At 40.9% G+C, this 15,583-nt stretch overlaps 1 protein-coding gene across 2 annotated transcripts in view; it reads left to right on the forward strand.

Annotated features, from left to right (window-relative positions):
- LOC149145850 (alpha/beta-Hydrolases superfamily protein) overlaps positions 1–15,583 on the forward strand; it is a 456,412-nt gene that overhangs the window by 168,441 nt on the left and 272,388 nt on the right. For both annotated transcript variants that reach the window (XM_089449105.1, XM_089449104.1), the window contains exons 4-6: positions 10,539–10,632; positions 10,765–10,841; positions 11,095–11,222. In XM_089449105.1, the coding sequence (XP_089305231.1) occupies positions 10,539–10,632; positions 10,765–10,841; positions 11,095–11,222 (299 nt within the window). The remainder of the gene's footprint in view (positions 1–10,538; positions 10,633–10,764; positions 10,842–11,094; positions 11,223–15,583) is intronic.

Here is a 15,583-nt window from a genome sequence, read left to right on the forward strand (position 1 = left end):
GGGGTTGGATCTTCAAGATACTTAGCCTCTTGGATTAGACTTTGATATGGGAGCCCCGAAGAGGAGTAGCAAGAGTGGCTGATGTGGGTAGAGATGGATGCAGATGGAGCAGAAAAGAGGGCTACAGTGCAGGAGTCCCGAGACAGCGCGAGGCTAGCAGGCTACAACAGTGCGAGAGGCACGAGAGTGTTGCACTAGTGTAGGATGGCACAGAGAGGTGTGCAACGGTGTGAGATGCTCGGAGTTGTTGCAGCAACGCAGAGGTCAGAGAGGGAGCACTTGTCAACGACAGAGGGAGCTTCAGCATTAGGAGGGTCTCTAGCCCAACAGAGAGGTCAAAATTGGGAGATCAGTTACTTACTTCTCAGTAATTGAGTTGTAGTGTAGTAGTGGGCAACATGATGCAACATGATGAGAGATGCAATGCAGGTGCAACAGTGGCAGTGGCAGAGCCATGGGCAGCGGCACGGATGCAGAGGGAGTTGCAGTACGGATGCAACAGTGGCAGTGGCATAGCCATGGGTAGCAGTATAGGATGCAATAGTGCAGAGGATGATGGGCAACAGCCCTAGTATCAACACAGAGACCGATGCTGGATGATCAGGGTGATACTCAGTAAGGAGTATTACTAGAGCACACTCCTCCCTAAGAGGGAGTGTTGATTTGGGGTAGCATCAGATGTGCTCTAGCCATGAAATTTGGTGGAGAGGTTGGAGCACATGAGATCTCCAATACCCAGAAAGGGTTTGGGCAGATTCTAAACAGTTTGAGAAATATTAAATAATTAATATTTTTAATGGAGTCCCTAAGTCTAAACGTAGGGAAATTAAAATATTAATGTGGATTAATATAAAACTGTGTTAGAATGGTCCAAAAGACATGGATCAAGCTAGATCTAATCTTAGCCGTTGATTAGGGACTTAATCTCGGCCATTGATATGTCAATGAGAAAAGTATAAGAGGTGGCTTGAGAGTCACTTGGAGAATACACCAGATGATCAGTCATTCTATTCTCTAGAGCGGGGTTTGCTAAGAGAGATAGAATCAGTGATCGGAGTTGCAGCTGAGGGGCAGTGAGTACAGAGAGAGAGAGGCATAGATAGTGCCGGGAGATCAATGCAGGAGCCACAGAGAGAGACGCAATAGTAGCCAGGGTTCACGTAGAGGTAGCCAGGAGCTGTGAAATGCTTCAGAGAGGTCAGCGTTGGGTAGAGAGAGGCTGACGCAGTCCAGAAGGGTAGACACTGGGGTTTTTGGGGCAGATTGGAGCTGAGGAGCTGCCGGAGGGTTTATCCTAGGTTTCAGACGGGATATTTGTCTCAGCATGAGAGGTACTACTGCCAAGGGCATTCTCTGTTGGGTAAGCTAGATTAGGCACCCAGATTGTACTCTGAAATTGCTTAATAAGAAAACCCTCAGATAGTTACACAGGTTTTCCCACATTGGGTTTTTTTGGGGACATTGGTAAAAAAATAACTGTGTCATTTTGTGTGCTTGTTTCTGTTTCCTTTAGTTGATATATGTAATATGTTGAGCATGCACTAGTGTTTATTTCCAGTAGTTACATTGTAAATAACTCGTTAAGTAACAGAACAAGTAGGTAGGAATAAATCAGTGAAGTGCATGAAGGGTTTCTAACTGGTAGACTTAGAAACTTCAATAAGAAGGAGAAGAAGAGGATGTAGCTCTAGCATCTGCGGGAAAGCAGGAGAAGCAGAAGAAGGAGGACCTCTCCAAGGTCAAGTGCTTCCATTGTGGGGAACTGGGTCATTTTGCGAACTAGTGTCCAAGGAAGAAAAGCAAGGGAGAGGCTTCCGATACCAAGGTAGCACCAGAGAGGGCGGAGAAAGAAGTCGAGGAGGATGACGATTGTGCCATGAGTTCTCGTGTGCCACTTGAGATGAAGTGGGGAGACATCGAGCTGTAGTCAGGAGGACTACAAATGATGAGGGGCAAGATCCTTGAGGTACCCAACCTCTTGGATTATACCTTGCTGCGGGTGCCCCGAAGAGGAGTAGCAGGACTTGTGGATGTGGGCAGATGAAGCGGCAGAGAGTGCTACAGTGCAGGAGTCCTAGGGCAGCGCGAGGCTAGCAGGCTGCAACAGTGCGAGAGGCACGAGAGTGTTGCACGATGTAGGATGGCACAAAGAGGGTTGCAACGGTGCAAGATGCAGGGAGTTGTTGTAGTAGTGCAGAGGTCAGTAGAAGGAGCACTTGGTAGCAGCAGAGAGAGCTTCGGCATCGGGAGTGTTTCTAGCCTGACAGGGATGTCAAATATTGGGTGGATCAGTTACTTACTTCTCAATATCTAGGTTGCAGTGCAGTAGCAGTATGTGGTAGCACGATGCAATGTGAGGAGAAGGGGATGCATTGAAGATGCAGTGCTGGGTGTATGGACTAGTAGCAACACATATGCAGAGGGAGCTGCCATATGGATGCAACAGTGGCAGTGGCAGGGCCATGGGTAGCAGTACAGGATGCAGTAGTGCAGAGGATGTTGGGCAAGGAGGCCTAGCATCAGCATAGAGACCGATGCTGGATGATCAGGGTGATACTCAGTGAGGAGTATTACTAGAGCATAGTCCTCGCTAAAAGGGAATGTTGATTTGGGGTAGCATTGGATGTGCTCTAGCCATGAAAATTGGAGGAGAGGCTAAAGCGCATGAGACCTCCAAGACCCAGAAATGGTTTGGGCAGATTCTAACCTGTTTGGAAGATATTAAAATAATTAATATTTTTAATGGAGTTCCTAAGTCTAAACTTAGGAAAAATAAAATATTAATGGGTATTAATATAAAACTAGGTTAGAAGGGTCCAAAAGTCATGGATCAAGCCAAATCTAATCTTAACCGTTGATTAGATATTTAATCTCGACTGTTTATGGACCAACGAGAAAAGTATAAGAAGAGGCTTGAGGGTTAGTTGGAGAACACATCTGAGTGATCAGTAATTCTATGCTCTAGAGTGGGGTTTGTTAAGAGAGATAGAATCAATGATCAATAGCGAGGGGCAGTGAATACAGAGCAGAAGGGAAAAGTTGGTACGAGAGAGACAGTGGAGAGCTAGGAGAGGCTGACGTAGAGGCAGCCAGGAGCTGCGCAAAGCCAGAGGAGGCCAACATGTGAGATGTAGAGGGTGTAGGGGCTGACGCAAAAGCTCCAGAAGATGACGTAGAGGCTAGCAGAGCTGACACAGGGCCAAGAGGCAGCGTTGGGAGGATTTCATGGGACAGAATGGGAGCTGGTGAGCCGGGTAGGGTGACGTAGTCCCTATCAGAGTGATGCAGAGCAGTGGGAGCTGCGATTGTTGCTGTGGGATTGTTCATCCAGTGATTATTCAGCCGGAATATCTGTCTCTGAGGAGAGGTACTACTGTCGAGGGCATTCTCTGTTGGATGAGCCATTTCTGGCACCCTAGTTGTATTATGAAAACTGCATAATAATAAAACCCTCTGAATAGCTGCACCGGTTTTCCCGCATTGGGTTTTTCCAAGGACATTGGTTCAAAAAATAACGGTGTGACTTGTGTGCTTGTTTTCTTTCAGTTTATGATCTGTAGATGTCGATACTGTACTTGTGATTATTTTCAGTATTTACATGGTAAATAACTTGATAAGTAATTAATCAAGTAGGAAGAAATAAACCAGATAGTACAGGAAGAATTTCTAGGCAGATTGACTTGCAACCCAACCATGACATCATCCCAACATAGACTCCTATACCTTCCAATAATGCCTTTTCGACTCTAGGCAGATTGGCTCTTTTACAATAATGACTCTTCCAATGATGACACTTTACAAATGACTCTTTTACAACATTACAATGATGACTCTTGGCCTTGACACTTCACAATATACAGATGGTTGTCATGTCTTCAAAGGATGTCCTGCTGCAATGCTTCCTTTGATTTGATACTTTAGCTCTTGAATGCTCACTTGATGTTGTCCTTGAATCATCTCATGTCTTCACAGCTGTAGGCAATGTGGATGATCTGTTCTTGGAGAAGGTCTGCACCTGCAAGTAAGATGTATCCAAGCGAAACCCCAACTTTAAAAAGTAAAATGTAAATACCTTATGCCCAAATACTTACCTTTACCTGCAACAAATGATTAATGCAAGAATACCTAAAACTCATGTGAATCCTGAAAGACCAAAAAAATTGTATACAAAATCCCCTTAAATTATAAATATCATTGAAGGCTTAGCAGTGAATAGTACTGAAGGACAATAGGACAACGGACCTGTCTGCAATAAATACTATAAAAGTGTTTGCTAAACTAAAGCACAAAAGGATTACCTTGATACAACTTGAAATGCTAAATTGATCTTCTTATCTGTACAAATTTGGTCAAATACAAATACACTATGAAATAATAAATGCAAACAAACTTACCTTATCTCTGAAATATGCTGCAAAAGGGATGTCTGAAGTATTGTCTATGTCACAGATACAAGCCCTAACTTGGCACTGTCATAAGCTTGAAATGTGCTGCAGTAATGATGCCCTTATCTTATGCCAAAAGATGATACATCCAAGATACCAGTCGAAGCCTTAATGTAAATAGTCACTGTTTTTTCACAGATTTCAGATCCTTGAGTAATTTTGTTCTGTAGTAATTTTATTCCTTAGATGAAGACCGAAAGGTACAACACAACTTAATTTTTTGTGTGCCAATACACTATATACTCCCACAAAAACTTCGCTCTTCTTTGACAAATAGACCTGCAATGAAAACAAATTTGTGCCAACACTCTATACAGAACCCTCGCTCTTTCTTTAATGCAGACCTGAAATAACAACGAGCCACAAGTATAGAGAATCATATCTCAAACAGTCCTAAGAGGTCATTTAATCCTTTGATGTCCACAACAGAATTCCCTGTGATGAAACGAACCTCCAAACAACTCACAATGTCAGACCTTATCCTCAATAGAATTCTGCGTTAGTAGCCCAAAGGTTAGCGAAAAATATTTCAGAGCTAGCCCCTTAATTGATATTCATTTTTGGTGCATCACGAAGAATAATATGTAATGCTTCTTTTTATAGGCTAATGTTTGATTTAAAGGGGCTCTATAGGTAACCGTTCGTTAGATATTATCATATTAGAGGGTTTCAATTAATTATATTAAAAGATTAATTTATTTATTTAGGTCTTCTGTGCTAAGGAAGGGAGGCCGTGAGCCTTATGGGAAGAGATAGTATTTGTTAAGGTAGGAGGGATACTTTTTATGGGATAGAATTAATTTAAAATGCTTCCTAAGATGATGCTTTCATAATTACCCTTAATTTAATTAATTACTAACGCTTATTAATATTTGTCCACTAAAATTTTGAAGTCAATGATTGGCTTAGTGCATATGGTCCTACCCGAGAGTAAAGTCAATGATTGGTTTACTATCTTTGGATTTTCAATTTATTCAACTTATACGAGGTGAGATTATGGTGAGAATCCCTGTCATATATTGACAATCGTTGGGGAATAAGGTGATGTCTCAACCCCTAGGGTTTTAGCCCACTAATGGGGGTTTCCGACTTCAAACACAGATAACTCTCAAACTGTGAAGAACTGGGAGGCATACCATATATCAATGGAAACATCTTGACGAGTAGAATCCATTGAGGAGATCTTTGATTCAAAATAATATGAGTTGTCAAGTCAAAATGCCCATGCAAGATCGGGGTAGCCCCTGGTGTTGCTTGGGTTGACATCAATGACAACCACTGATCAACAAACGCTGCTCCACGCACTCCTCTGGAACTGCATTGCCCTCTTCGAAACCGCGTCACCCTCTCTGGCTCTGCGTCAGCCAATCAACTCTCAGTCTGTCCCATAGAATCACCTCAGCGCAACCTCTGAAGCTCTCTGCATCCTCTGTGTTAGCCTCTACGGCCTCTGTGTTAGCTTCTTTAGCCCTCTGCATCCTCTGCGCTAGCCTCCTTAGCCTCTGCGTTAGCCCTTGTTGCCTCTCCGTCAGCCCTCCTAGGCTCTACGCTGCCTCTATTGGCATTTTGTTGCCTCTCTGATATGTATCCTTCAACCTTGGATCGAAATCCCTTGCTGAACTGCCCCTCGCTGCAACTAATCACTCACTCAATTTCCTCAACAAACCTCGCCCCAGAAAATCGAATTCTTGATCTCTCTTGGTGTGTCTCCAATTGACCCTCAAGCTTCCTCTTATACTTTTCATGTTGACGATTCATTGACCGAGATTAAGTCGCTAATCGACGGATAAGATTAGATTTGGATTGACCCTCATTATTTAGAAATTTCTCACCCATATTATATTAATACACATTAATATTTTAGTTTTCCTAAGTTTAGACTTAGGAACTCATTAAAAATATTAATTATTTGAATATCTCTTCATCCGGGTGGATTTTTTCCAAATGATTTATGGTTCTTGGAGATCTCATGTGCCTTAGCCTCTCCACCAATTTTCATTGCTAGAGCACATTTGATGCTACCAAAAATCAACTAGATGGTCACTCCAAAATCAACTCTTTTCACCTTCTTCTAAGTCTAGCCAAGTTGGGTCACCTAGGGCATCATTTTCCTGACAAAGTAGCCATCCAAAAAGTTCGATCTCCTAGCCTCTTCTGCATTGGTGTGTCCCTCCTCCAATTTTGAAGCCATTCGGATGGTAGAGTTGTGAGATAACCTAAGCCCTAGCTTTGAGATCAAACTTTGGCCTGGTATCCCCAAGGCTAGTGCGTCATAGGATCAATTTGACACCTTTAAGTGAAAATTCTTGCTTTGATCCTTTTCCCTTCCTTGTCTAGGTTAAGAACATCATTGGTTGCTAAATTCTTGCCTCTTAGCCTAGGCTGGGTCCACTTGGTCCCGTGTGGTCCCACCCCTTTGACAAGACAATTCTTCAAGAACCATCTGGGATACCAATTTCAATAAGGATTTTAGGGATTGGGAAACTCTTTTACAAGTCATATTCCCTAAACCTAACTCTCAAATCCCCACATCCTTCTCCTAGAAGGCATTGTACCTTTCTTAGAAAGCAAGCAAGCTCCATCTTTGACTCTCTTTTGGAAATGGATTGTTTGGATCACTTTATATCCATTTGTTGATTTATCCTTCATTTGTGACTCCATATATACCGGGTCTCCTCCCATCGATGAAAGTCCATAAATAGTAGGGAGCCTTAGCTGAGGTGACAGTGGGCTAAGTCTCCATTTGTTGCCCTTGGCCTAACATTTGACCCTTTAGGTCGCTTGCTAGTTTGAGTGGTAACAAAATGTCCACCAAACTTTGAGGTCAAGAAGATAAGACCTTAGTCTTGGTGTCTAGGTTCTTGGAATCCACCAAATCGCTCTCTAGTGCAATTCGCTCAATGCCCTAGCCTAGCTGTTCTATTTTAGGGGATCGAAATTTAGAAAAGGAAATTTATGGAGAAAATCTAAGTTTGATCACCAACGACTTGGACTAGTGCCTTGTCCTTTGGGCATATGGAGTCCTAGATGCTTTAGATTAGCCAAAATTATCTTTAAGGAGGTCAAGAATTGATGCCCTAGGTACTAACCCTCAATAATTACCCACTCCAGAAATATAGAGTTTTATGGAGAAAATCAATGTAACACCACTAGGAACATTCATTGCATGTCATGACATGAATAATATATGCAATTTCCATCCAAATAACTTTCAAAATTTAACTTCACAAAATGCATAATGTAACATTGATCTAATTGCAACAATTCCAAAGATTAGACATTATTTCAAAAGCAAAATTTCAACAAAAGTCACTTACAAGATGACATGCAATATATCCATCCATAATCCAAGAGATAGCTCCAAAAGAAGATAAAAAATCAGCTCCAAATATCAAAATGCATCCAGGATACTCCAATAGCCAATCCAAGAACAAGTGCGAATTAGCCTAAGAGGCTGAAATTCCCAAGTGATGATGATGATTCAATCCAAATGAAATGATCTTCTATTTATATGTGTTCTACTAGGTTGAATTATGCCTACAAGCCCCTCAACATTATAAAAATGGGCAAGATACATCCCTTGGTCATAAGCCAACCAAGTAGCTTTACAAAAATATGAATTAGCCATCCAAATGCAAGCTAAAAATGATGACATCATGCTGATGTAGGGTCGTTGGAAGGCAATGTTGAGTCCTCTTTGTGCCAAAATGTGAGAGAGGGCTCCATAAATCTCGAACTAGGGGATGACCTCCAATTCTCCATGTAAGTCATCATGTGGGCCTCGATTTTATGTTTGGGGCACAAGGATTGGTCTAATGGGTCTCTTGATGATAGAATAGCTTGTAATGCTCAAATACTAAGGGCTCTGACAATGGTGCTTGCCCTCCCATGTATCAAGGGGTGAGACAAACTTCTTCTGGGCCTTGGATCAACTGCCACACGACGTGGTAAATGCTCAGCCGACTGGGGCACACGGGTCCAAGTGCATCATCTCGTGAATAATGTGGGACAACGTGTAGATCGCTGAGGGTGTTGAAGGTGCCCATGGCATGAAATGATGCTGTGCACATGATGGGAGTCCCGTGGCTCTCAATGCTTTACCCAAGGGTGTCAATATGATCCTTTGGTGGAATAAGGCCCCAATTAAGTTGCCCAACCCATGATGAAACTACTTGCCAATCACATATAATATTCAGTGTTGCATCCTCACCAACAGGTACAATAATTCATCAGTGCATCTAATTGAACCAAGCTTGTAATCAAGGGCACGTTGTGACTTCATATGGGGCTTCCATACCAAATTTGGGGCTTTGATCTCGAAGTAGTGTTACCTCCCTAGGTAGGACCGTAGGAGTGGTTAATAAATGAACCCTATTAGGTGTTCCTAGCCCCTAAGGGGAAATATAGGTCTTTGGTACATCCTTTAATTGATAGGTGGCATATGAATGATGATGAAATGGATGGGGTCACAGGGGTCTCAAGGCCAAATGCCATGGGTACAAGGATAACAATAATGAGGGATGTCCACATATTGGGTATATAGATGTAGGAGGGAGCAATTGTGGATACATGAGTTACCCTAGCCTTTGTTTTTCTACCCTTCTTTATTTGCCTTTTTTTTCTTTGTATTACTGCTCAAGGCGACAGGAATATAGAGCATGTTGTGAATGATGTAAAGCAGTTATTACCCCCTTAAGGTGGGGCAGTTCATCGCCCACCAAGGGTTGGGACGTGCATGGGTTCCTTAATGATGTGGGGGCACTCATGGGGCCCTAGGAACCAGGGTGATGGCCATGATAAGGGGTAGAGCTCATGTTTGGGTTTTGCCCACGTGCTAATTAATGTCCCAGCCATCTTTTGCATTTTATAATATTCTTTTCTTTTGTTTCTTGCTTGTGGCCATGATATGCTTTTAACTTTCTTTTAGCTGCATCAACCTCTGGGGCAACATTTCCAGGCCCGACCCATATATGTGGACAAGGGAAGGGGGAGTGCCAGTGCCTTGTGGACTCAGTGGTCATGTGGACCCAGAGAAGGAACATGATGTAATAGGGCTTGTAATGTGCGGAGGGAAAATGTGAAACAAGAAAATGGTACCACGTTACCAAAATCGGGGTTTCGCAAGTAGTGCCCTTCCTAAAGCCTATATCCCAGTAGGGGAGATCCCACGGGACTAGAATTGAGGATTAACACCCCATTTAACGTGAAGGAGCAAAACCACAGTCAAAGCCCGCCCTTCTTCCAAGTCACCCAATAATCCATGCCCAAAATGTCCAAGAAAAACAAGCATAAGCACCCGATTGCACAATGAAAAACATATGTTTTGGTTTGGATTGCCCACCTTCTAACATATAATCTTGACAAATGGGTGAGGGGACATGTGATTGGTGCTGGGAGCGGAGATCAAATGGCACAATATATAGGCTATATCGGTGGCTGCCTGGGGCTGCTGGCTGCCAGCTGAAGAGATAGCTAGGAGAAAAGTTCTCCTATGGGGTCACCTAATTTTGGTGGGTAACAGGGCTGAAGCAGGGTGCAATTGTAGACAGAGGAGCCCAGCCAGATAAAAATTTCTGAAGAGGGCCGAGTTTCTATAGTGTACCTATTCTCCAGGTTTCCTTCCAAATAACATTTGATGTAATTTTCCTTTTAAAAATATAAATAAAATAGCTGGGTTTTTGCACTGGATTTATTTACAATCTTTGTGATTGCTGGCTCTATAATTTTTTTTAAATTGGTTAAAGTTCTTGGAAGAAATCGTTGAATGTTTTCTAAAGGAAATTTATTGAATTTTTTTTGGGAATTTAAATAATAAATAAAGGGAATATTACAACCAACATACAAACCAATGGACATTCACACCTAACAACCATCCAATGAAAAATTGTCCTGGCCGACTCCTATAATGCAAATCCAATATGCATATATATAGACCTTGACATGATGTGCCATTTAGAAGATATCTTAATATGTGTTGAAACTATAAAGTGCTCTATCTGATTTCTGTTTGAATGAATCTGTAAGGCGAGACTCTCTCTGTACACTGTTAAAAAATGTTCCACCATGTTCTGTGCATAATTTGTTGTATATTAGATGGGAGATGCTGGTTACCACTGCTATGCGCCAGATTGGCTTGGATTTGGATTCAGTTCAAAACCTCAACCAGGATATGGCTTTCCCTACACAGGTCAGTTAATAGCTGCTGTTATGCTCTCTTTTCCCAATTTTCAGAATATCTGTACTCCTCGAATGGGAGATGATAAATAAGGTGTTAAAATTGAATCATTGCTATAATCACTTGTATTATGTAATGTTACAGAGGAGGCATATCATGAAGAATTTGACAAGCTGTTGAGTGAGTTGTGCATTGATTCACCTTTTTTCTTGGTAACTCAGGTGTGTCTAGTTTGATTTTTAAGTAGACGGTATGCTCTTATTTAAAATATTTTTTTCCTTGAAAATGTGAACATTTTAAGTTTCTATAAATTTCATCACCTGTTCTTGGGTTTAATGCCATTGTAATCACAGACCACTTAAACACTTGTGCTAGGTAAATATTATATCCAATCAGATACATGTGCTTTCTTGCTGTTCTTGGTACACTTTAATGAGAATATCCTCATTATAGAAGGAAACATTCTTCCTGCAGGGATTTCTTGTAGGCTCTTATGGATTGACATGGGCATTGAAGAATCCGAACAGGATATCGAAGCTTGTCATCTTAAATAGCCCACTGACTGCTTCAGCTTCTATTCCAAATTTGTTCTGGCAGTTAAGGTAGGAAATCAGATTCTCTTGTTACTTCAATTGAGATCATTTTGAAGCTTTGAGTTACATGTACAAGTCTCATACTTTTCCCTGAATGCATCCTTATTTTGAGGCATATGAACCAGGTTCTTGTATCAGGGCTGAAGTATTATTTATTTATATGACGATTGATCATAAAGCTGTTCATGTTTTGTTTTAAGGGAAACTGAATGTAAATAAATGACCATTATTTAAATCCAGCTCACTATATTTCAAATGTCCTGCTATCAATAGTTTTGCAATCAGTAGACTATTCTTTAACATATCTGCCTAACCTTTCATTTTTGCATGTCAGCTTTGATGTGTTTTTGATATATTTTGTTACTTCATTATATTAAGTACTTGTTGCCACAAAATCTAGCAGCCTAGTGCAAAGTCTCACTAAGCATTCCAGGTTAATGGCAACAAGAAGATCAGCCACCATTGTCACCTTAGGGGCTGTTCCCTTGTTGTTCTGTGGATGGATATTATCCCCTTAAGGGAGGCTTCCTCAACAGGTCTTGAAGAGTAAGTAACCCAAGGATTGGTAGGCTAAACACCCTCTAAGGACTCTATTAATTAGACACCCCAAAATAATATCTGATAAGATAACGCTCTGGGTGAAATGAGGTAGTGAGTTCAAAGAACCTGAGATAAGTCTTGGATACACTCAAATAGATTCCAAACACATGCTACCTTAATTAAATGATTGTTGTTATAAATTAGTGTTTAAAAGAAGGACAATTTACAGCATGCAAAATTTATGACAGCAATAGTCAAAACAGACCACAATTGATGATAAACAATAAACTATCAAAGGCTATTTAAAGGGAAAACAAGGGAAAAGATTACAACAAATTTTTAATGGCTGAAAATGCACAAAACAACTATTAAACCCTAGACGTCAGCCCTAGAATTATGGCTGAAAAATGCATAAAAATGATATTTTTCCTTTTTCAATTTAAGAGATGCAAAACCTAACCCTAGGACTATGATATTTAAGGTGTTTTATGCTATTTAATGCATATTTTGCCATAACCTAACCCTAGTTTATCATAAAATAGAAGAAAAAGATAAAATTTTAAAAGATTGACACACAAGGACTAGTGTCTTATCAATCTTGGGTATATGGAGTCAAAAAGTTTGAGGTCAAAGGTGGAAGACCTTGGTTTCGAGCAAGAGAGAGAGGCTCTCAATCTAGCCCTCAGATGAAAATGGTACATCAAATTTCAAGGCTGGCCTTGTTCTTATGGAAGTTAATAGAAGTGGCCAGTTACATGAGGAAAATATTTTAAGGGGAAACCTAGACTGTAACTCATGTTGGCTGCATCTTGTGGTGAAGGGTCATGTGATATCCATATACACTGAGTTTTGGGTCCAGCACATTGTGTATGAGAATCCTGTAATGCAGTTTAATCCACATTTTCCTTGTCAGCCAAATGAAGAGATTAGCATGTGGATGCACGCCTTTGGAAATGATTTTTGGACAGCAGGTGGCACTGCACCAGGGGTTAACCAATATACAGACTTTCTTGATACTCGTAAACAGCAAATGTTTAGCCAAGGAAGTGTCAAAAAGACAGTTTGATGGACAGCAGGGTATGTAATTGGCTAAATGTGTTTCTTCTCTAAGAAAAAGTGACAAAGAGGGTTTATGAATACCTCTTCCAAGGCATCAAGATTCCTCCTCCATGGCTCCCTAATTGACTTTGACAATCCAAACCTGCAATATAAACTTACTAATATGCACCAAGAATGCCTGCTATTACCATTCAAACTCTCTCAATGTGAAAAAGTTTTACTATAAAACATGAGAGCCTAGAGACAACTACTAAGAAAGCTGCCAACTATCACTTCAATGGCCTTGCCTCTCACTTTGAAGTTTCGACTAAGGAAAAAGGGTCGTAGGCTAGGGGGTGCCCTAAAGGATCAACTAAACCAAACATTGTAGTGTGGCAGAATGAAAATAGTTCAATTGATGTGATTAATCCAATCAAGTCGGTTGCTTTAAGTTATGCGATCAAAGCATCATGAAGCATGCAAGATTGTCTTAAGATTAGGAGGAGTGAAATTTGTAGTGTGACTTGCTTAAAGGATTTGATTCAATTGTACAATATACCACAAAATGTTTAATTTGCATCAAGGAAATTATGCCCACATGAAAAACATGAGATGCTTAATTTACCAAGATAAGATAGCCTATGAACATATAAATTGAAGAATCCTAAGTGTGTAAATATTGTGCATGAAAATTCAACCATGAGGAAAATGCTTGCCAAATGAATATTTAGATATGCCACATTATTGCTTGAAGATTAAGGGAAAAGTATGAAACCAAGAACATTGGACAAAACTTCATTCATTTAGCAAGTATGAGAGTACATGAGTGACATACTCCATGTAAAGATTAATTGTGATTGTCACTCTTGTCTGATTAATTCAGTTTTGATCAATGTGCTAGATCCCAATAATGCGGTCACAAAAGAGAGTCCTTGAATGATTCAAGAGTATGTATGAGCAATTGTTGTTAAACATATAATAATGATATGAGATAGTTATCCACAAAACTTTAAAATAAATTCGAGATTGCAGATTTTATCATATAATGTATCCAAAATCATTATGACAATGCTCATAAATAATCACTCATATCAGCAATATGAACCAGATCTAGATGTGATTAAGAAGTAGGTTTATTCTTGCTCAAAGTGATAAATGTAACGTTCGATAAAGTTGCACTAGAAACTTGAATCATGCCATGAAATGTGTTCACCAAGTGTTACAAATTTAATCCTTAAATATGTAGAAATATTGGAAGTGTGAAAATTCCTGAATCTAACACATCAGAAACCACTACTGCAATTACTGGTTTACAATCTCCTACTTGTTCTTTACATTAACAAGTTACTTAATTGCATAAACATCGAAGTAAACACTATTGAAACCTTCACAAATATACATATCATGCACTGAAATAAACAGAGACAATAACACAAGGGACAATGTTATTTTTGGACAATTGTCCCCGGAAAAACCCAATTCGGGAAAACTGGTGCAGCATATAGAGGGTTTGTATTATTAAGCAGATTTCGTGAATACAACTAGGGTGCCAGAAATGGCTCACCCAACAGAAAATATCCTTGGCAGTAGTACCTTTATCCGGAGATAGATATTCCGGCAAATCAGCAAACAGATGATCAATCATCAAACCCCACAACGACTCTGACTGTTCCTTATGCTCGACAGGGAAAGCTGCTCCAAGCGCTTCTCTGGAACTGCGTCACTCCTCCAGGAGCTACATCATCCTATCCCGACTCAGAATTCGCTGATATGCTCCCAGTCTGCCCCACAGAATCTCCCTAGCGCTGCCTCTGAGGCCGAGTGCCAGCCTCTGCATCCTCTGCATCAACCCTTCTAGGGCTTGCATTCTCTCTCCTGGCATTGCGTTGCCTCTCTACTATGTATTCCTCAGCCTCAGATGAAAATCCCTTGCTGAACTGCCCCTCACTACAACTCTGATCACTAACTCGATTTCCTCAGCAAACCTCGCCCTAGAAAATCGAATTCTTTGATCACTTGATGTATCTCCAACTGACCCTCAAGCCTCCTCTTATACTTTTCCCGTTGACCAATCAACGACTGAGATTAAGTCCCTAATCAATGACTAAGATTAGAACTGGCTTGATCCTCGTCACTTAGAACTTTCTCACCCATATTTTATTAATACACATTAATATTCTTATTTTCCTAAGTTTAGACTTATGAACTCATTAAAAATATTAATTATTTTAATAACTCCTCATCTGGGTGGAATTTCTCCAAACGATTTCTGGGCCTTGGAGATCTCATGTGCCTTAGCCTCTCCACTAATTTTCAAGGTTAGAGCACATCTGATGCTACCCAAAATCAACACTCCCTCTTAGTGAGGAATGTTCTCTAACAATGCTTCACCATAGAAGCATCACACTGATCCTCTGCATCGGTCCTCTGTGTTGATGCTTGGCCTGCTGCCCCACATCCACTGCACTGTTGCTTCTTGTACTGCTGCCCATGACACTGCCACTGCCACTGCTACATCTGTACTGCAGCTCCCTCTCAAAATGCTGCCTCATGCTGCCCATAGCACTGCCACTGTTAACTGCTGCATTGCAACTTAGTTACCATGAAGTAAGTAATTGATTTCACCCAAACAATGACATCCTGGTCAGTCTGGAAGCCTCGTGAGCTGAAGCTGCCTCTGCTGCTATCTTGTGCTCCCTCTGCTGACACTGCTTTGCTACAACCTCTTCTGTGCCTCTCGCGCTGCGGCAACCTCCGCTGCGCTGCTATAGACATTGGCACTCTAGCTCTGC

This window comes from Pinus tabuliformis, chromosome X (genome assembly GCF_031772625.1).
Source record: "Pinus tabuliformis cultivar Carrire ecotype Pingquan chromosome X, CPIR1, whole genome shotgun sequence".
Classification (NCBI taxonomy): domain Eukaryota; kingdom Viridiplantae; phylum Streptophyta; class Pinopsida; order Pinales; family Pinaceae; genus Pinus; species Pinus tabuliformis.